The 22,168-nt window shown below is 40.8% G+C and overlaps 4 protein-coding genes across 7 annotated transcripts in view; 2 read left to right on the forward strand and 2 right to left on the reverse strand.

Annotated features, from left to right (window-relative positions):
• The window catches only part of dock8 (dedicator of cytokinesis 8), a 55,333-nt gene extending 53,360 nt beyond the window's left edge, over positions 1 to 1,973 (forward strand). For all 4 annotated transcript variants that reach the window (XM_080045023.1, XM_080045024.1, XM_080045026.1 and 1 more), the window contains one exon: positions 233 to 1,973. In XM_080045023.1, coding sequence (XP_079901149.1) covers positions 233 to 284 — 52 coding nt within the window. In that variant the 3' untranslated portion in view covers positions 285 to 1,973. The remainder of the gene's footprint in view (positions 1 to 232) is intronic.
• Positions 1,974 to 12,561: 10,588 nt separating this feature from the next.
• LOC307260070 (uncharacterized protein) lies at positions 12,562 to 14,462 on the reverse strand. The gene is made up of 5 exons (XM_080040196.1): positions 14,350 to 14,462; positions 14,201 to 14,259; positions 13,976 to 14,112; positions 13,723 to 13,850; positions 12,562 to 13,312 (listed from the first exon to the last, which is right to left on the reverse strand). The coding sequence occupies exons 1-5, from the start codon at positions 14,449 to 14,451 to the stop codon at positions 12,995 to 12,997; spliced, it is 744 nt and encodes a 247-aa protein (XP_079896322.1). The 5' UTR covers positions 14,452 to 14,462; the 3' UTR covers positions 12,562 to 12,994.
• A 608-nt stretch (positions 14,463 to 15,070) lies between these two features.
• Positions 15,071 to 16,886, reverse strand: LOC307256382 (uncharacterized protein; the record flags this gene model as incomplete). The annotated part of the gene is made up of 5 exons (XM_080035313.1): positions 16,878 to 16,886; positions 16,002 to 16,091; positions 15,588 to 15,726; positions 15,297 to 15,471; positions 15,071 to 15,211 (listed from the first exon to the last, which is right to left on the reverse strand). Exons 2-5 carry the CDS (start codon positions 16,081 to 16,083, stop codon positions 15,071 to 15,073), a joined length of 537 nt encoding a protein of 178 aa, XP_079891439.1. The 5' UTR covers positions 16,084 to 16,091; positions 16,878 to 16,886.
• A 916-nt stretch (positions 16,887 to 17,802) lies between these two features.
• aopep (aminopeptidase O (putative)) overlaps positions 17,803 to 22,168 on the forward strand; it is a gene marked incomplete at both ends in the record, with an annotated part of 47,798 nt that continues 43,432 nt past the window's right edge. The window contains 3 exons of the mRNA XM_080035323.1: positions 17,803 to 18,578; positions 19,066 to 19,235; positions 21,749 to 21,965. Of these exons, the coding sequence (XP_079891449.1) occupies positions 17,803 to 18,578; positions 19,066 to 19,235; positions 21,749 to 21,965 (1,163 nt within the window). The remainder of the gene's footprint in view (positions 18,579 to 19,065; positions 19,236 to 21,748; positions 21,966 to 22,168) is intronic.

Consider the following 22,168-nt stretch of genomic DNA (forward strand, 5'->3'; position numbering starts at 1 on the left):
TTGTGCCCTGCTCATGGAAACATTTTCCATACATCTCTACATACCTACTTCCTTATCTTTTGTTCTCTCATACAATGTCCCCTATACCTGTCCTTCTGTGTGTCTCTCTCTCTCTCTCTCTCTCTCTCTCTCTCTCTCTCTCTCTCTCTCTCTCTCTCTCTCTCTCTCTCTCTCTCTCTCTCTCTCTCTCTCTCTCTCTCTCTCTCTCTCTCTCTCTCTCTCTCTCTCTCAGGGATTCTTTCAAACGTCTAAGTTTCCGCAGAACTCAGGAGGAAAACTCCTGAGATGCCACGGCTCATCTGGAAAAGAGAGACGGAGCTATGCAGACGAAGGGGAGGCTGTCACACAATTGAGAGAGGAAAAGAAAAGATGAGATGAAAGAGGAGAGAAAAACAAGAAAAAGAAACTGCTGGTGATACCCTCCTACACTCTTCTACGCTGGAGTAGCCCATTGCGACCACAATGGAGGACTCACAATTTCCCCAACAATCCAGCAGTGTTTAATCAATGTCTGCTGTGTGAGCACTTGACATTGTATGATACCATGGCTGTTTGTTACAGGAGGCGAAAGTGTGAGCACAAAACAATAGGGAGGCGGGAATCTCATGGCGAGTTTAGCTTGTTGAGCATTTCACTGTAAAGTCTTCAGACACTTTGGCTCTGTTGATTCCTTTTTTTTTCTTTTTTTTTTTTGGATATAAGTCCTAATAATGCTGCAAACATTTCCTCTGGCTTGGTAAAGAAGCAAGGTAAAGTTCCTCTCTAAGGTCCTTGCTGACCCAGGGTCTGTATGTGTGCCAATAATGCTTGTGTCCTGAGTGTGTGTCTGTGAATGTGTGTTCATTGAAATCATGTGTGGGGTAGAAGATTTTGATGCCATACTGAAGTCACTTTGTACTTTTGTACACTTTGGAAGTGCCAGTTACAACAGTATGGATGGATGTGTGCACTGGAAAGTGTCCTGTGTGTCTTAACACTTAAGACCATTATTTGTCTTAATATTGTTGGACATATAGCACATAACCATGTAGCTAATAAAAGAGTTTAACTTATTAAAAGTGAACTGATGTAATTTCACAGGAGGCAGATCGACATATATGTGGCTATAAATTACACGTGGCTAATCTCTACATCCATCTTTTGTATATATAGTAGAGGTATGATGACATCAGATAGTTACAAAGATGTTTACAAATGTATGACAAATTATTTTGCAATTGTATCTTATGGAAATGTATTTTTAGAAAAAATAGCAATAATGATATTTGGAAATATATGAATCAGAAAGCAGGATTCAGTATACTGTAACACTCTCAGTATGTTCCAGTAGTTTCACTTCATATTTGTGAATAGACCTTCCCTGCAAAACAAAGTGCCATATTGAATTAATTCCTCATTTACATAGAAACTAAGATATTTAACCATAGAAGCAATATTTTAATAAGTCACTCCACGCAGCTGTGCTTTGCAGTGGGAATTATGTTTACTCCATATTTCAGAATACATTCCAGAGGAGACATTTAGTACTGCTTTATTTGATATCCATGAAACAGCTAATTTCATTAGTGTTATGGTGCAGCTCATAGGCTACTGTCTTTCAGTGATGTACATTTTCTTGCGGTTTCAAAAGTGGGTATACTCTCATACATTATTAATACTAATTTGAATGTTGTTTGGCTCTATTTCCAGGTACATCTCTTATTTATGAACTGTTGAATGTTTTTTTTAAATGGCTGAAAAGGAAAACATACAGCGTGTATAATTGTCAGTATTGAAATGTATACCTATTTTTGAAACATGCAATATGTGGCTGAAAGTTGATATGATTATTTCGTTGGCATTCAACCACTGGAGACTGCATTTGTTTTTCTTTCTGTGATTTTTTATGTTCATCGGCTACCTACCGGTTTTATCAAATGTGGAATTTGAACTTGCATACAATGCTGTTGTAGCACGTGAATAAAAACCTAATATATGCACATTTGTATCCAGTCTGTTAATTTCACAATTTCAAAACTTTCGGTAAGTTAATTATGCTATGGCATTTAAAACTAGTTTATTAGGCCTACAAATAATATTATAGAACCATATCACTTGCTAATTGGCAATAAAAACCAACAATATTGCAGACTTACCTTATTTCATTTTTCTCACTGTAATTGGATTTTAATGTTACAGTTTTCTGTAACCTAGCAGCCTACTAATCTAGGAGGCTGGCATACTACTGCTAATAGGCCTATCATTTGATTTAACTTTATATTTTTGATTGGTTATTCTTTTAAATGGGTGATAATTGAAACCAGACAATTCCTTCGACTGCTGAATACTAATAAATAAAATTAATATCTCTGCTGTAGCCTATATCTATTCTAAGTATTTTTCTTTCATACATCTTGGCTAAACCATGGACCTATAAAGAAACTGACTTGAGTAGGCGATGAACCATGTCAGGTGACGTCTTTGGGTAATTATGGGACATTCTACCAGAAACGTAGGCTACATTATATGTCCTGGAATTGTTACAGTAGCCTAAATACAATTATATAATCCAACATGGACTGGATGTTAGATTTATGTGAGTTGCTATGAAAAGGAATATTTAATGAATCAGTTTCTCAGATTTTTTTCTAACTTCGAAACACTTTTGAAAAGCCTGTCCTCTGGCTCAGCCAAATTATAATTCAATGCAGCTTGGTCACGCTTGCAGCTAGAGGTAAGAAAACTACAACTTGAGTGTAAAAAGCGGGAAGAATCCAGATGAAAAACTACAACCGGCTGCTGTCGCCTCAGCGCAGCGTCATCACCGCGCGACTCTGACATGACGGATACAGGTTAGTTTCACAACAAGCAAGTAGACTTGAAATGCAATGCCCAGCGCTGTGTTGACAGTTGTTAAAATGTTTTTGTTAAATACACTGTTAACTACCGTGGAGCTTACTTTTGTATTAATGGTGACGCCTCTGCTGTAACGTTAGTTTTGAACGTAACGTTTCTGAATGACAGAGAGCAGATGATGTAAAGTTTGGGCTCACAGTGAGCCCAAACTTTACATCATCTGCTGAAAGTATGACACTAGATGGTCCAGCTGGACCATCTCGTGTCATACTTTCAGCTAGCTTTGAACTATCGTTAGGTCTTGAACTCACAAGCTAATTTTAAGGTGACTCATCTTTGTTCTGGTTGAAATTAGTCACAGCGTGTTACTGAGCGGTCTCATAGCCTACTACGTCAACATGTGTTTATATGCGTGGTTTAAGGTACCTAACCACCAATTAAAGTTTACAAGTATTTCAACCTCTGTTCTGTAGCCTGTAATAAAAGAAACTAGATTAAAGCGTATCCTTGATGATGGGAACAGTTACCTTACCTGATTTATGCTTTTGAAAAACAAGTTCTTACCCGTTTTGCCTGCAAGGATAGTGTATGCGCCCTGACCTGTCACAGATTAAACCTTCACAAATATATTTTAGTAAGTTGATAACCTTCATACATTATCTTCATTTTAACTCCACTTCTAAGTTTATAGTAGCTAGCAACCCATTTGAAACCCACTCTTGACTTGAGTTACTAAGCAGAAATGCAGTGAGAATAGGCTACTACTGGCTCAGTTACCCAAACACACAAACTGGCTGCTGTCTCCCCCATCCTCAAAAGCAGTGGACTCAACCCCTGATCAGCTCTACATCTTTATTATATCACCCCCCTCCCCCTCATGCAGGAAGATTTGACACCGACCAGACTGCCTCTCTGAAATTAATTCATGGATGCCAGCCAGCTTCCTCCAACTGATACACAACATATGATTGTCACTGGTCCCAAATCACCAGTGGCAAACTACCTGCTTTGTTATTAGTTGTATAAGCCTACACAGTAAAATTGGCAGTGTTGATCCAACACCTAAAGAGTCAATTTTAACTCTCTTCCAGATAACATACGCTCCCGACCTACAGAGAGTCAAAAATACTCTTACCGTAGTGTTACATTTTTAGAGTTAATCCAACTCTGATAAGAGTTAAAATGAGTGACTATATAACTCTGACAGTGTTACTGAAGTTTAACACTATGACGAAAATAACACTGATAGTGTTATTAACATTTGACACTAGATTCTTTTAAGTGTTATTCAGAATTAACTCTTATTAATTTACTCTTTATGAGTGTTAGACCTACTTGACACTAAGAGATTACTCCCTACAGTGTTGATTTTAAACTGACTCCTACCAGTGTTAAAACATATACTTGTGTATTTACTCCCTGCTAGTGTTATTCTTATGCAACACTTATTGTTCTACCTTAACATGTCCAGTTTACACTTAAGTTAAGGAAAAATAAGTGTCTGCAGGAGAAAAGCAAAAAACAATATATCCATCGTCTTAATACAAATTTATTAAAAAAAAAAGTTTTACAGAGACTTTCAGGTGAAAAACAAATGCGTCGTTTTATGAGACGCCCTCCCTCCTAAATGCTCAACATGTATATAAATACTGTCTATTTAACCATCCATTGTGTATGTGAGGTTCCTCGGACCGTTTACACTGAATTATACAGAAGCATTTAAAAATAAAAAAATAAATAATAAAAAAGACGCAATGCATTGTGGGGCGGTTGAGTAGGAAAAGTATACTATTGATCCATACACACAATCTTCCCAGAAGTTAGTCATCCGGGCATTTCGCGCCTACACAAACTTGCATACACAACCACAACATACTGAAATTGCCGTCAAAATTAGTATGAGTAGGACGTTAGTAGGGCTTTTCGAACACAGCCATAGTACAATCTGCATTGTTTTTAAACACACCAGGATGTTAAATATTAATGTTTAGAGCATTCTGGTTACTGATTCTACCTTTAACACTTAAAATAATGGTCAAGGCTGCATTAATAATATAATAATATAACAATATGGAACTATATAAAGGGAGGATCAGATCTGTTTTCCGCACATTTAAAATAGTTTTAAAGCCATTATAGGCAGTTAAGGTGGATGATGTTCAAGAGTTGGTCTACCTAAAACAGTGGATGTTCAAATGGCTTATGGATCAACAGATTCCTCCCTTTATATCATAGCCAAAAAATAAAGATCTATCTTTCTATATTTCTATCAACCAGTTTAGATTGACTTGGTCCAGGAAAAATGTTGCAGATTATCATTCAAAACAAACTGTTTCTACACCTGAGCCAGTTTGTCACGGCATCCTAGTCGATGATGCCTCCGGGGCATTAACTGTGGTGGTTTGATATACGCACTCAGAAACTTTGATTTCTTCCATCCAAAAAGTATTTATTTACGAACAAAAAGGTTTCCAAAAATTTGCAAAAAAGGGTTTCAAAATAACAAATAAATGCTAGACTAAACGAAAAGCTTAAATTGCTGGTAAACAAACATTGAAATCAGAGTGGTCAAAATTATGTGTAACCACAGCTTCTACTCCAGGTTGTGACTTGGCTGGACTCACCGGCTGCCATTCTACCATGCAATTAACAGGTGGCCCAAAACCACGCCCCCTGCCATCTAGTAATTCAATTACCCCAAATAAACAGTCAACAATTAATACGCTGATTTAACTTAAGGAATGGCTGTAACATACCGGCCCCTAATTATTGCCAAGCAACTAATTACAAGTTCAAAAAGGGAAAAATATACAGCCATAACAAAATCTACTGACATCAGTTACATCATGCATTTTTTCTTTCCTTTTTTTTTTAAACTTTGTCTTTTTAAAGTGTCTCTTTATCAGTTCATAAGCCATTAAAAAAGGCAAAAATAGGGTCTTCTTTCTTCAAAATGGCAAAAAAGGGAAGGTGGTGTATGCAAGGGTGTCAAAAGGTCAAAAAATGGGAAAAGTTCGGATGCAAGGGTCAAAATTCAAAAAGGGGATAAGGTGTAATGCAAAGGAATATGTGCATTATGAAAAATGTAGTGTCTGCAAGAACCTTTGGGTGTATCCGTCAGTGTAAGTGTCGATATTTAAGCTGCAGCCCCCTCCAAAAGAAGGCACAGCTTGGTGATGGGTCGTTCCAGCTCCGTGGTTTGAGTCTTCAGCCGGACACGACGAACGAATCCCTTGGAGTCGGTCATGGTTTCTATGATTCGCCCCAATGGCCACGAATTTCTGGGTGCTGATTCGTCCATGACAAGCACAAGATCTCCAACTGCAAAGCTTTTTTTTGCTCTGTTCCATTTTTGACGTGCTTGCATTAGTGGGAGGTATTCTTTCACCCACCTCTTCCAGAACAGGTCAGCAATGTACTGGACCTGCCTCCAACGCCTGCGAGTGTACTGATCATTTTTGCTAAACAAGCCAGGTGGTAAAAGTGGCTTTGCTTTGAGCTGCAAGAGGTGGTTTGGGGTAAGGGCCTCCAGGTCATTTAGGTCACCACTAGATGGGGTGATTGGACGGTCATTTAAGACAGCCTCCACTTCACACAATGCAGTATGTAGGGCCTCGTCGTCCAGCACTTGCTGCCTCATCACTGTGCATAGCACCCTTTTAACCTGCTGTATCAGCCGCTCCCAGACTCCTCCATGATGAGCTCCATACGGCGGGTTAAAGATCCACTTTATTCCATCCTGTGAGAGAGAATGGTGCATCTTGTTTTGGTTTAAGTCTCTGACAGCACTCTTCAACTCCCGGTTAGAACTGACAAAGTTGGTTCCGTTATCCGACCTTATTTCTCTTACTTGACCTCTGCGGCAGACAAATCTCCTGATGGCGTTTATGCACGAATCTGTGTCCAGTGTATGGGCCACTTCTAGATGGACTGCACGTGAAGTTAAGCAGGTGAATATGACGCCATACCTCTTCACAGTGCTTCTTCCTCTTTTCACCTCCATTGGGCCGAAGTAATCTATCCCAACGTCTGTGAATGGAGGCAGATCCGCAATTATTCTGTCCGCAGGAAGGTCTGACATTTTTTGCTCACCAGGTTGCTGTCGTTGTCTTTTGCAGGTCATACATTCTCCAATGACTGTTCTGGCGGCAGAGTTGGCATGTGGTATCCAGAAGCGGCGCCGGAGAGTTGACAGCATGTGATTTCTGCCCCCATGACCAACTTTGTGATGGATGTGACGCAGAATTAGTGTGGCGATTTGGCTGCTTTTGGGAAGAATCATTGGATGTTTTGCTTCTTCGGGGAGAGCAGACCTGCTTAACCTACCACCAACTCTCAGGATTCCATCCACCAGCACAGGGTCCAGTTTGTACAGATGGCTAGCTTTCTTCAAAGTGCCTTTAGCTAAGGCTTCAATTTCGTCTGGATAAGACTGCCTCTGTACGAAACAGACAATGGCTTTTTCCGCTTTCTCCAAATCACTCACTGACAGTCTGGGCATGTTTGCTTTTGCTTGCTGCTTCAGTTTGCGTTCCTGTTTAGCTTGACCTTGGGTTGAATTCCTTCTTTGTCCTCGCAGCTGAAGAAGTAGCTCTTTTATCTTCAGGATCCATGCTACGGCTCTCATTAGGTCTGTCCACTTGGAAAAGTAGCTTAGCAGCTTACTTGTGGGACATTCACTGTCTTTCAGCACTACGGCACAGGCAGAAATCTCACCTTTGACCTCAGGGTCGTCGTCAAGTAATTTGTCCATTTGCATGGTTCCTGGCCATTGTGATTGAGGTTTGGGGAGGAAGCATGGGCCATTGATCCACAACTTAGACTGGAGGAATACATCAGCCTTCAAGCCACGTGATGCCGCATCTGCTGGGTTTAGCTTGGAACTTATGTGCCGCCATTGTGTCACTTTTGACAGCTCTCGAATGATTGAAACACGATTTGCTACATACGTTTTGAATCTTTTGGTGTTACTGGCAATGTACTGGAGAACTGTCATGCTGTCGGACCAGAAAACAGGCTCTTCCATGTTGATTTCTAGCTCTGTTTTTAGCATCTTGTTGATGCGTACAGCTAAGACTGCAGCTCCAAGTTCCAGCCTGGGTATGGTTGTTTGCTTAAGTGGCGCTACTCTAGCCTTTCCCATGACAAAAGCAATGCTCACCTCTCTCCTGGTGTTCATCAGCCGGAGGTAAGATACTGAGCCGTACCCCATTTCACTGGCATCACAGAAATGATGCAACTGTGCTGTTGTTATCTCTCCAAAGTCGTTGGGTGCAAAGCTTCTGGTGATCTTGAATGCATCCAGTAAAGTTAGGCTACTGAGCCACTTTTGCCACACTTGAGCCATTTCTTGGGGAATTTGGTCATCCCAACCCAGCTTTGTTTTGCACAACCCCTGCAAGATTTGTCTTGCTGGGAGAATAACTGGAGCGAGGAAGCCAAGGGGGTCATATATTGAGCTTACTATGGACAGGATACCTCGCCTGGTCACTGAGTGGGGTTTTACCTCTATACTGAACGTAAAGGTGTCCTGTTCCACATTCCATTGAGCACCAAGCGCCCTTTCCATAGGAAGCTGGTCTTTGTCCAGGTCCAGTGTTTTAACTCCTTTAGCTCTCTGATCTTCAGGGATGGCTGCCAGGACGGAGCGATGGTTGCTCACCCATTTATTGAGCCGGAATCCCCCTTTGGCGCACAGGTGTGTGAGGTTCTCATAGAGATATATCGCTTGCTCCACAGTATTTACAGCTTTTAAGCAGTCATCAACATAAAAGTTCTGCCGGATGGTGTTTACAATCTCAGCTGCATAATCATTCTGGTTGTCGTCAGCTGTTTTCAACAGGGCAAATGTAGCACAGCTTGGGGAAGAGACGGCTCCAAATATGTGCACTGTCATCCTGTGCTCCACCAGCTCTTGTGTGACATCCCCATCAGGCCACCAGAGAAAGCGCAAATAGTTTGTGTCTTCTTTTGCCACTCTCACCTGGTGGAACATTCCCTCAATGTCAGTCATAATAGCTATGGGGCCCTGGCGGAAACGAAGCAATACACCTACAAGTGAATTTGTTAAGTCGGGGCCTTGCAGCAGCTCTTTGTTTAGAGACGTTCCACCGTACACTGATGCACAATCGAACACCACACGCAAAGTCTTTTTGCGTGGGTGGTAGACTCCGTGATGTGGAATAAACCAAGCTTTTCCACTTTTATGTTCCAATTGGTCTTTTGGTATGACTTCTGCAAATCCCTTTGCTATAACATCCTTCATGAACTCTTTGTATTCATTAAAGAACTTCAGATCTTTTTTGAACTTCTTTAACAGGTGCTGTGCTCTTTGCTGGGCTACAGCTTTGTTGTTTGGAAGATTCACATTATCCTTACGAAAGGGGAGCTTTAAGCAGTAGTGGCCATTTTCCAACACAGCTGAGCTTGACACTTTGTCCATAAACTGTTGGTCTTCCATAGACATCACTTTTTTGCCCTCATAGTGCTGCTCAACAAAGTCTTGATTATATTGCTGGACCAACAGCTCTTCAACAGATATGCGATTAACCTGTACTGTACCTGCACCTGCATTTCCATCACCAGTCCTGTTGAGTGGGCCATTGACAACCCACCCAAGTCGAGTCTTCACAGCGTAGGGCCCAATACCCTCACTATTAATCACTCTCCATGGCTCCATGGCCTTTGGGGCATTGACACCTATAAGCAGCCCAATGCTGGCATCAATGGGTGTCAAGTCAACTTCATCCAGGTAAGGCCATTTTCTAATATCCTCATTTGTGGGGATATTTTCTTGGGTGACTGGGATGGATGTGTGTGTGTAGACATCAGGCAGTTTAAGGTATCCATTTCCATGCAAAGCAGCAACTTCCAATCCAGAAATTTTGTAGCTAGACACTGGCTTCTCTTGTCCCATTGTCCTGAGCAATATGTCCTGCTTCCTTCCATTAGCATTTAGCTGTTGCATCAACTCCTCTGTGCAGAATGTTGCTGTGCTTCCTCCATCCAAAAAGGCATATGTTTGCACAGTTTTTGTTCCCTTTTCCAATTTCACTTTAACTGGGACTATTGAGAGTGCACTTACTTTTATGCCGGCCCCAGTATGGCTACCGGCGTTCATAGAAACCAAGGCACTGGACATGGATGCTTCTGTGAATTGCATATTAGCTGGTTGCTCTCTTTGACTGTCTATGTGCAAAATGGTTGGATGGGTCTTGTGGCAGGTTTTACATGTCATACGATGTTTACAATACTTGCTCATGTGTCCTTTTTCCAAGCATCCAAAGCACAATCCAATGGCCCTCATGATTTCCACTTTTTCTTTGTTGGGTTTGCCTTTAAACAACATACATGCTTCCATTGAGTGGTCTTTGTTACAGAACAAGCAGGGTCTTTTAATGGCACTTCTTGATATTTGTTTATGCTCCACTTCCATCTTGCTTTTTGCATTTTCTAAGACAGGGGTTACAGTGGTGGCAAAACTGCTCCCCCTGCTGGACTTTTGTGGTAACTTGAGTTTGGCTCTATTTTCCAATGGCATATTTATCTCACCAAACATGGGATCCAGTAGAGCACGAGTTTTCTTCTCAATGAATTGGAGGAGATCTTTAAACTTTGGACGTCTGCATTGCTTTTCTTGAACATCACAGACGACCGTTCTCCAGCTGTCACGCAGCTTAAAGGGTAACTTTGACACAATTATCCTCAAATTTGCTGCATTTTCCAGTTCCTCCACATAGTCAATTCCTGACAAGGTGTTGTAGCAGCTTCGGAGAAATATTGAATATGCTCTTAATGCAGGGCCATCTTCTGCTTTTATAGCTGTCCAGTTTAAAGCTTTGCTCATGAATGCCATTGTGATCTTCATCTTATTTCCAAAGTGCCACTCAAGCTGCTTCCTTGCTTCCTTATATCCACTTTCCACATCCATATGCTGACAGCTGCGTACAATTTGTCTTGGCTGCCCCACGGTGTACTGCTCAAGGTAATAGAGTCTATCTTGCATATTGTCTGTTTTATTTTCTATGCCTTGCTCAAAGGCTCTAATGAAGGAATGGAATTGCAGTGGGTCACCATCAAAGCTGGGAATTTCTCTAACAGGCAGGAGGGAGGCTTTCTGCTGTTGTATTAATATTTCAGTTATGTAATTTTGCCTTTTCAGTACGTCTACAACATTTTCTGTGCTACTTGTTCCTTGATTAGTATGGCTGTCAATTTGGGCAGTGATTGGTTCAGATTTAAATGAATGCTGTTGGGGAGTCTGCATTTTAACAGGGGGGAGTTGAGGTAAAGCAGAGCGATGTCGACTTGTGCGGCTGCTTGCCCTCGAACTGACGGAGCCAGCTCCGGCTTGCCGTAATACTTTTGCTTTGGCTTCTGCGGCTGCCAGTTCAGCTGCTAATGCAAGCGCTTCTTGCTTTGCCTTTATCTTTGCCTCCTCCATAGCAAGCGCTTCTTGCTTTGCCTTTATCTTTGCCTCCTCCATATCCAATATATGCTTTTGTTCCAGCGCTTTGACTTTTGCGCTAAGAGCAGCGCGCTCAGCCTCGGCTTCTACGTAGGCAGTTGTTAATGACTTGGGGCCGCTGGCGCATGACGACACTTGTGATGCGCTACGGCCAATCTCACCGTATGCTTGTTCGTCACCATCATTATCATCAACTTGTTCTTTAACATCAGCGTTATCATCAACATCAACTCGTCCACTTAAAGCATTTATGTCATCCACTTTGTCTCCTTCCCCATCATCTTCACACATCCATGAGCCAACGCTTGTCAGGAATTCTTTGAACTCAATTAACTTTGGCTCGTACCAACAAGTATGATCAGCCTGTCTTTCATCAGCCTCTAGCAATGATTGAACATCCACTTGCAAATCCATAAAGTCTTTTAACAGTTCACTGAATGCGTCCATATGTTTACTCACATTTTCTTTGTCTTCATTTGTTTTCATCATATGTAGCACTTCATTCTTTTTTCTAGTTGCTGCGCCGAGCCTTCCTCTGCGCGATTTAATTGTTTGCAACAACTTCCTTTCAGGGTCCGCAACTTCATCAGTATCGCTCTCCATTTCCACTTCTTAACTTTCACACAAACTTTGGTAAAAGCAGTGCGCAGTGAGCGCTTCCAACGAAAGGCCTGGCCAGGCTCCACCTATTGTTCTGCTGCGTACTCACGGTAGTTGGCAAACATTTCCATCCGAGCGTCCTTTAGCGCTGCAAACGTGTCCAAATCCAGTTTCCAGTCAGTCCAGAATCGACATAATTTTGACTTAATGTCACGGCATCCTAGTCGATGATGCCTCCGGGGCATTAACTGTGGTGGTTTGATATACGCACTCAGAAACTTTGATTTCTTCCATCCAAAAAGTATTTATTTACGAACAAAAAGGTTTCCAAAAATTTGCAAAAAAGGGTTTCAAAATAACAAATAAATGCTAGACTAAACGAAAAGCTTAAATTGCTGGTAAACAAACATTGAAATCAGAGTGGTCAAAATTATGTGTAACCACAGCTTCTACTCCAGGTTGTGACTTGGCTGGACTCACCGGCTGCCATTCTACCATGCAATTAACAGGTGGCCCAAAACCACGCCCCCTGCCATCTAGTAATTCAATTACCCCAAATAAACAGTCAACAATTAATACGCTGATTTAACTTAAGGAATGGCTGTAACACAGTTAGTATAACTTGCTTATCTTTCACAATAACTGTCAGAATTTGACAAAATACTGGCATCTCTCAGCAACCTCAACGCACACCAATAAACAAGGCCGATATTCAGTGCGATTGTGTTTTACCCATTTCAATGACATAACATAAGTAAATCAATGTGTTTAGCTGCAACATTTTTCCTGGACCAGTAGTCAATCTACACTGGTTGATAGATTCCAAATGCTTTGCCTCATCACACATACACTAAGTGTGCAAAATTGGTCCAATGATATCAACAGAATAATTTTCAACTGTGTGGAAATATTGCAGAGTTCAATAAACATGAACGCTTGACACCATAAACATGAGGTAGCTGTGAATTTGTTTGTGCAGTATAGCAATGTTCTTCATGTGTGTCTTTTGTTAGGAATATCAAACTTTCTTCATCTATGCAAAACAGTGTGAAAGGACACAAAAGCAACAGCAATGTCTTGCACTGAATGATTCTACTGTAGCAGTCTAGCGCGAATCTCTGCGACACGTGGGCTCTCATGGACTTTGCCTATGTCTATGTTGTACACAGTGGTCTGTACAAAGGTGTACATGTTTTGGAGCATCTGATTGTACATGATACCAAACACAAAGTGTGTCTTAAAGAGTTCGTCGAAAGCTCCAAGAGAGCTGGTTGACCTGCATGGTATGGCTTGCTTGTCAATCACGATGAAGAACTCATGGATGGTGGCCCTGTTCATCCCAATGGCAAGAAGATAGGGCTGAGTGGAGCTGGTGATGGCATCAACATGTTCCTGGACGCTCGTTCCACTCTGATAAAAGATAGGAGTAAAAGTTAAACATTGATCACAGATTAAAATGTTTTAATGTGGTTCAAGAACGTAATTATTAATAAAGGTATAAAAATAAGTTTGAAATATTTAGATCTCATATATTTTGAATTTGAAATTTTAAGTTTAAAGTGGCATAAGAGACGATTTAGGTTGTCCATCAATTTAACATTACAGATGTTGGAAAAACACAAGTGCTGCACAGCTCTGATGATTAGTCCGACAGAACCTCTTGATTGAGACATTTTAAGTATAATTATACCAGATGTGTCATATTTTTCTTTTCCAAACAACCTTACAAACTTCATTAATCGTCATTACTTCAAAAATTACAATTTCAAAAAAAGAAAACAAATGTAACTCTTGACATTCCTATAACCAACAATACACACCTTCATGAACACAACCAGATGCTTTTCAGCCTGGGATGCTGACACCCTGCCAGGTATTTTTCGGCCTTGGGTTGAAGGAGGAATCAGGTGGAGGAGGAGGATAATTGAGGAAAGGTCACTGTCCCATCCTATACACAGATACAAAAGAAAGAAAGACAACAAAACACATCTTAAAGCTACAGCTGAACCAAGAATAAACTGGGGAATCATAACAGGAAAAATTCATAGCCTTAAATGAAGTACAACAACCTACCAGAGCCAAGAGAGGCCTCATCCTCTTCTCTTTCATTTGATGTAGCTTCTGCACAATAAATCAGTTCCTTAAGTTCACTTGCTGTAGGGAGGGCCTTGCTCTGCTGGATGATCTTTTGTTTAAATATAGTAGGCCACCTATATGGAGAAATTATTATTTAATTTTCAATTCTGGATTTTATTTAATATAATGTTTCGATAATAATAATATAGATTTCAAACATACCTTTCCAAAAACTTTGCAGCAACATTTTCTCCAAACTGCAAGATGAAGTCTTGCTCAACCTGCAATACATAAATGACATAGCAAGAAACATAAAAGTGACAGTTCAGGTTATTTGTAGTGATACAAATAATGCTTTAACACTTAATTACCAGGCCTTTGACGTCTCGGAAGCGTGGAAATTCAGTCAAGACGTCTGAGGATTTCTCTTCATCGAGGACGATCTGACGACGATATTCAAATGTAATCTTCATCTTCTGCTTGACAGAAGCCTCATCAGAACAATACTTCATGAATGACATTGCCTCCTTGCATTGCTCTTCAGTCAGGGTCATCTCAGGACTTAATGATACATCTCTTCTAGCTTTCGGTCCTCCACCAGTCTGACGAGGAGAAGCTCTGGTCTCTGATGTAGCATTGCTCTTCTGGATGGTTTTGAGCCTCCATGCTAAATAACCAGTGCCACTTTCACCATCATAGAAATGTTCCTTTAAATAAATAAAAAAACAATAATTATTAAGTAGAAACCTGTACTTGTGTACACCCACCAGTCAATATCTTATTGCTTATTGTATTGTAGTTTCTGTATATTTGTTGGAATGCATAAAAATACTTACATATCCATTTTTGGAATATGGATCCATCAGGTACGGGAACATGGAAACTATGCCTTTGGCATACATCTCTCTGACATGCCGTGGCGGTGCCATCCTGCAGAGGGTAAAACAACACATAACAAACAAGTCTAACATTGAAGATTTAAAGTTTAAAAACTAAGTCTCTAAATAAACACAAAACTAACTGATGAAGGCAATGAAGTGTGAATGAACAGCCAAATCTGATTTTACAAACATGAGTCCAGTAAAGTTTTTCTTACCCATGAGCTTCAGTCATGTCGGCAGCAAGGATCTTCACCATCTGTCGCCGTGAAGAGTCAGTCAGACTTTTTGTCCTGTTGTATTCTTTCACAATACGGTCTCCACCTGCTGTCTTAGCCAGAGCTGATTCAACCAACTGTGAAACAACACAGGAAATACAATAAAAAGTGAGCAATCCCCAAAGGAAACTGCCACATCAAACATTATACACGTCAACATACGCGTTTTGCATCTTGGTCCTGTTTCTGCCGTTTTACTGACGGACTTGAATCCTCCTCCAGAATGATGGTGTCATCAGAGGTGCAAGATACAAGTTCTAGGATGACTGAATCTTCAGGGTTGTAGTTAGAAAGTTCCAGTGCTGCATCAGTGAACTGCCTGTTGCTCCCTCGAATGCTACATGTATAGGAGAGGGATGAGAGAGAAACAAACACCTCCCATTTGTCAGTTTTTCACAACCTACATTTGTAACCGAGTCTAGCTCAAAGAATAGAGTCATGACAGAAACTTACTGTTTGAATCTGATTGTAAGTACACCAGCGTTTGGCTGCTGTGCAACATCTTCAAAGACGTCTGCGTCCACCTCCGTTCCCGTCTCATCATACACTGTGACGCCTTCAGAGGGTGGCGGGATGGAGAACTTCATGAAAGCTTTAGGAAAAATACACAAACAGAGGTTTTAAACCCTTAAACATGGTCAATGTGTAGGGCACCTAATGTCATCATCATCATTATTTACATACTATGTTAAACTTAATACAAACTCAACTAAGCCGACCACCATTGGTTGCAGTGAAAAACCCAAGAGAGCTAGCTTGCCTGAGAGCAAGACAAATATTTACAATCATTAGAATATTGATAACATGAAATGACAATATCCACTTTCCTTTTGTTTTTACAATATATGTAGTATGACTAATACTCACCAGCATTCAAGAATTCTTCAAAGTTTGGCTCTGTTATCTTGATATATTTTTGTTCCATATTTATTTTAGTTTTTATCAACATGATGGCACCTGTAAAATCAGATGAAACAATTGTATCATCTACAGCACAGCACTTTTTAATATAGCATATAGAAGATCAACTTAAAGCCCTTTCACACCAAGCAGATATTCCTCCAAATAATTTTTAACAGACTTAATGCATTCTAACATGTGCACACCGTTGTGGAACATTCATGCAGGTAAAACACATATTTGTGTCTCAAAAACATAGTAAGCTCATTCAGCCTCCTCCCCATAGCAATATTTCCTATTACATTGTAATGAAACCAGACTAAAAACATTTGAGTAAAAAGAATAAAACACCAACACTATATCAAATAGACCAACATAGACTTGAGCTGTTTGTATGTGTTCAATTACCGAATTACAAATGGCCTAACAGCCAAGGCCAAAGCTAGCTTGAACATGCCTGCCTCTTGAAGCTAATTAGGCTAACAATTAGCCAAAGGAGGCAGGCACATTTAAATAAGCTTCAACATTTCCGACAGAGTTGGACGATAGTCCGTTAATTAGCCGCTAGTTTATGTTAATGGTCTGTCATCCAACTCTCAGTCTCTGGCAATGTTGAAGCTAATTTAAATGTGCCTGCCTCCATAGGCTAATTATTAGCCTCACGAGGCAGGCACATTCAAGCTAGCTTTGGCCTTGGCTGTTAGCCCTTTGTAACTCGGTATTTGAAGATATACAAACAGCTCAAGTCTGTGTTAACCAGCTATAACACGTTTTGTAAAATGTTACTCCGACTGCAATGCCAAAAAAATTGGTGTATTAACTGATAAAGTAAGTGCAACTTACCGAGGCTTATCCTTGATGATGACAATGGCAAAATGGCGACGTGAGCATCGTGGTCCTGAGCAGGAAGAATGAGGTGGGGGCGGAGATTTCCAGAATAGGCTTCAGAGTTGTTTCGAAGGAACACCTGCCTTCAACCAGTTGACAGTCACTACTCTTGCTTTTGTTAAAATAACTCTGATAGAGTACATGTGCTTTAACACTGTACATTTTACACTGTAAATGTTAACTCTGAAATTTAACATTCACACTGGCTGATATCTTACTCTTGGTTTGTTGAAATTACTCTCACTGTTGTTGTAATAACTCTGAAGGAGTACATATTTTTTGACAATGCCTTTTTAACTCTTGAGAATTTACTGTGTATTTATCTTTTTATGTGCCGCTTATGTTAAGTGTTTTGACTATCTTTTAAAAGTGCTATATTTTATTTTTCAGACAGTAGTCCGTTCCTGGCACTGCTCATTAGGTGTTTTGCTATTACCGCTTTATAAACACATAACGAAAATGGATGGTCCTCGAGTTTGAGTTGAGCATATGACAGATGTGGCTTCAACACATGCACTTGCAGAACTCTTAATTGGCAGGCCAAAGTACCACAACCCACAGGAAGCTATAGAATAGTTTTGTCTGAAACTTTCATAGACACACACTCAGTCCAATACCCTATGATACATAAAGATTGTAACTGCTGGGGGCGCCTTTAGCTCAGTCGGTAAGGCGTCCCCCTCCTGGGCCGGGCCCAGCAGCAGACCCGGGTTCGATTCCCGCCCGCGGTCGTTCTCTGCATGTCACTCCCCTCTCTGCCCCATTTCACCTCTCTGCACTATCAATAAAGCATAAAAATGCCCAAAAAATATCTTAAAAAAAAATATATACTCCTATTTACTCCTAGGCTTTGCCAACCTCTGGTCAACTTTTATGTGATATGGAGCCATACGGAGACCTAAACCCAGACACGGATGACCTTCCACTCCGAGCCAACACTAACCACATACTTGTCAGACATTATGTGCTGGATCTGACTGTTCATTTTGACAGGGAGGTCATCAGTGGAAGTGTTGTTCTGTTCCTGGAGCCTTGCTCTGGAGTGGGGAGTAAGTCTGAGGATGACCTTGGACTTGAAGCCGGTGAAGGAGCTGGGACTATAGAGGCTGGAGGGAGTCAGGATGGGGATCCTGATACAATGGAGGATGGTACAAGAGGACCAAGAAAGATGGAGACGATATTTGGTGCTAAAGATAGAAACAGAGCTGAGAGTCCGTCGCGGATCGAAAACATGCAGTGTTCCGAGTTCTGGAAAACCACCAGTGACGGTAATTTCACCTTAGTGTTGGACTGCTGTGACCTAGATGTGTCAAAGGTGGAAGAGGTGGACCCTACCTCAGTGTGTCACCTCCTACCAGAGGTTGCATCCGAGAGGTCAGGGGTCAGTTCAGGGAACCCACAGGCTGCCTTTATTCAGAGCCTTATCTCCATGCCCCCAAGGCGATGGAAGCAGAAGCACCAGCTGTTTTTGCTGTGTAGCCGCGCCCCTGGTGCTCAGGATGGCAACTCGCTGCATTTTCATAGAGACCGATGGAGTCTGAAGGTGAGGAAGAAGGGGGTAGCGTCACCTCAGGAGTTCCCTCGGGCCCTCAGGATCTGCTATGAGACCAGACCAACAGGAGGCTCTGTGAGGTGGACCAAGGACCAGGATAACAGGTTACCGGGGATAACCGGGGAATTTTCATCACTTTATTTTATTTTTATAAAAAAGAAAATCACAAATTTTCCTTGAAGGGCTTTACTTTCTGAAACTGTTCTTAATGTTTTATCTGGAAAAATAAAGGTTTAAATAAATAAATCAGGATGCAAACCAATCCATAACACTATGGTTTGGTATGTATGACTAGTCCCCCTCTAAAGATTTTGAAACCGGGGAATTGGCAGCACATCTGCTCTTATTCCTCCTACTTGATTTACAGTAATATTCTGAGGTCATGTTAGAATAGAACAACTTTGATTTCTTAATTCACAAAAATATGCCTCAGGCCATGATATGCTGTTTTGCATGTTGAAGCTTTGTGTGTGTGTGTGTGTGTGTGTGTGTGTGTGTGTGTGTGTGTGTGTGTGTGTGCACATGCACATTATGTGGATCCTTTGAGCATTGAAAGGGTTGTTTATAGTTTAACATTGTTTACCCTTCCAGGGTGTGTGTTTACACTGCCGGTTCTCCCATCAACAACCGAGCCCTCTTCCCCTGCCAGGAGCCGCCTGTTGCCATGTCAACATGGCAGGCAACAGTACGGGCCCCCAGTAAATGTGTGGTTTTGTTGAGCGGAGAGGAGCAGACTGAACCTACCGAGGACGCAGACACACGTAAGCGGTTATTTCACAAACCTTTTGTGACAACTAGCAGAAGTAAATTTTCATCACTTTATTTTATTTTATAAAAAAGAAAATCACAAATTTTCCTTGAAGGGCTTTACTGTCTGAGTAAATGTGTGTCATATCAAGTATTGAAATTTAGAATTGAATACTTGGTAAAAAAAATATAAAAAATACATACAGTCATATGAAAAAGTTTGGGAACCCCTCTCAGCCGGCATTATAATTGACTCTGCTTTCACACAAAAAAGATAAAAGTGGTATGTCTTTAATTTACCAGGAACAGCTAAGTACTGGGATGTTTTCCAAACAAAGATTTTTTGAAAAGCAGTATTTAGTTGTATGAAATTAAATAAAATGTGAAAAACTGGCTGTGCAAAAATATGGGAACCCTTGTGGTCTTGCTGATTTTAATGCATGTAACAGCATGTAAAACTGAGGACTTTAAACACAAAGTTGGTTGGATTATGTTGTTAAGCCTTGCACCTCATATAAAGGTCTGTTTAATCATGATAAAAGGTGTTTTAGGTGCCTAAATGCAAGTTCCACTTCTCTTTGACTCTCTGCACAAGTGAGACAGAATGCGATCATCAAAACAGCTCCCAAAAGATCTTAAAAACAAAGATTATTCATTGTCATGGTTTAGGGGAAGGCTACAAGAAGCTTTCCCAAAGGTTTCAATTGTCAATTTCTACTGTAAGGAACGTTGTCAGGGAATGGAAGGACACAGGCACAGTTGCAGTTAAACCCAGGTCTAGCAGACCAAGAAAAGTACAAGAGCGGCATATGTGGCGGATTGTGAGAATGGTTGCACACAACCCAAAGATCACCTCCAAAGACCTGCAAGAACATCTGGCTGCAGATTGTGTATCTGTATATGGTTCTACAATTCAGTGCAATTTGCACCAAAACATCTGTATGGGCGGGTGATGAGAAGGAAGCCCTTGCTGCGCCCACGCCACAGATACAGTTGCATGGAGTATGCAAAAGCTCATTTAGACAAGCCACATTCATATTGGAAGAAAATGCTTTGGACTGATGAGACAAAAATTAAGTTATTTGGTCTTTATAAAAAGCAGATGTTTTGGTGCAAATTGCGCTGAATTGTTGAACGATGTACAGATACACAATCTGCAGCCAGATGTTCTTGCAGGTCTTTGGAGGTGATCTGTGGGTTGTGTGCAACCATTCTCACAATCCTCCACCTATGCCGCTCCTGTTTTTTTCTTGGTCTGCCATGCCTGGGTTTAACTGCAACTGTGCCTGTGTCCTTCCATTTCCTGACAATGTTCCCTACAGTCGAAATTGACTATTGAAACCTTTGGGAAAGCTTCTTGTAGCCTTCCCCTAAACCATGACAATGAACAATCTTTGTTTTTCAGATCTTTTGGGAGCTGCTTTGATGATCCCATTCTGTCTCACTTCAGCAGAGAGTCAAAGAGAAGTGCAACTTGCATTTAGGCACCTAAAATACATTTTATCATGATTAAACAGACATTTCTATGAGGTTCAAGGCTTAACAACATAATCCAACCAACTTTGTGTTTAAAGTCATCAGTTTTACATGCTGTTACAGGCATTACAATCAACAAAACCACAAGGGTTCCTATATTTTTGCACAGCCAGTTTTTCACATTTTATTTAATTTCATACAACCAAATACTGCTTTTCAAAAAATCTTTGTTTGGAAAACATCCCAGTACTTAGCTGTTCCTGGTCAATTAAAGACATACCACTTTTATATATTTTTTTGTGAAAGCAGAGTCAATTATAATGCCGGCTGAGAGGGGTTCCCAAACTTTTTCATATGACTGTATATTTAGGTTTTATTTACTTATTTGGTCAAATATTTTCTGATTTAAATGACAAAATCCGAGTAATCCGACTAATTATTCACTGCATTGTTCTGTTCCTGCACAGCTGCTTCTGTTAAGAGGCATTTTGAGAAATGTGGCTGACAATAGTGGACAGGCAATGCATTGAATTTTAAAACGTTTGTGTCATTATTCAACCCTGCACTGATTTATTATATCAACACAGAATAGAAACATTTCATACAAGACTCTGTAGGCTGGTTGCAGACCTCTGAAACTCTATCCGTATCTCAGATTTTATCAGCCATTCAAATAGCTGAATGGTATTGTGCTCATTGGAATCTATTTTAAAAAATCAATCAGAACCTTGTTGATGGATTATGAGGCATCAACAGCATATTTCTTCTGGGTCAGAGCCAGATAAAGAATGACTTCAGAAATGGATCCAAATATGGATGTGATTAATGCAACTGTACAGGGTGTGGAAAAACAGCCCGACCAACTCTTATATTAATGCTGTCGCCAGTTTATAGTGATTGGTATGGGGCAAAACCAAACAAAAAAGTTCTAAGGACATCTGACTAAATAGTGTATTGAAACAAAATGTCAGTTTGGTCAAAATTGTTTGTACTGAACTGAACATTTTACATTTGCATCCTTTTTGTCCTCCTCTTACTCTACCCTCTGCAGGTTTATCAATCTGGAATTATTACGTCACTATGCCCATGCCTGCCTCCACCTTTACCTTGGCAGTAGGCCACTGGCAGCAAGTCACAGCCAACATTCCCCCAGCATTGGAAAGCGGGGTATGGGACAGTGTGGACTGTGGTAGGATGGCCAAACTAGGGGCTGGTTCTGGGGACTGGACTCAGTCTGATCTTGGCTCTGGACTTGGAATCTCCATCAGGCAAGTAGTAAAGGTCTCTCCACTGCAGACTGGCAGGTATTTTATTATTTTTCCCGTGTTCTTTTCTTCTTGTAAGACCTCCTCCTATACTCCAGACTGTTATTAACCCGAGTCTGGCCCTTCAACATTCCGTGGTAAAACTTTTCCTTTCGCCAAACCGAAAATAGCGCAGGTGAATCTAGGGTTATGGATAGGGTTCAGAA

Source organism: Ammodytes marinus, assembly GCF_949987685.1.
Source record: "Ammodytes marinus genome assembly, chromosome: 2".
Lineage (NCBI taxonomy): Eukaryota > Metazoa > Chordata > Actinopteri > Uranoscopiformes > Ammodytidae > Ammodytes > Ammodytes marinus.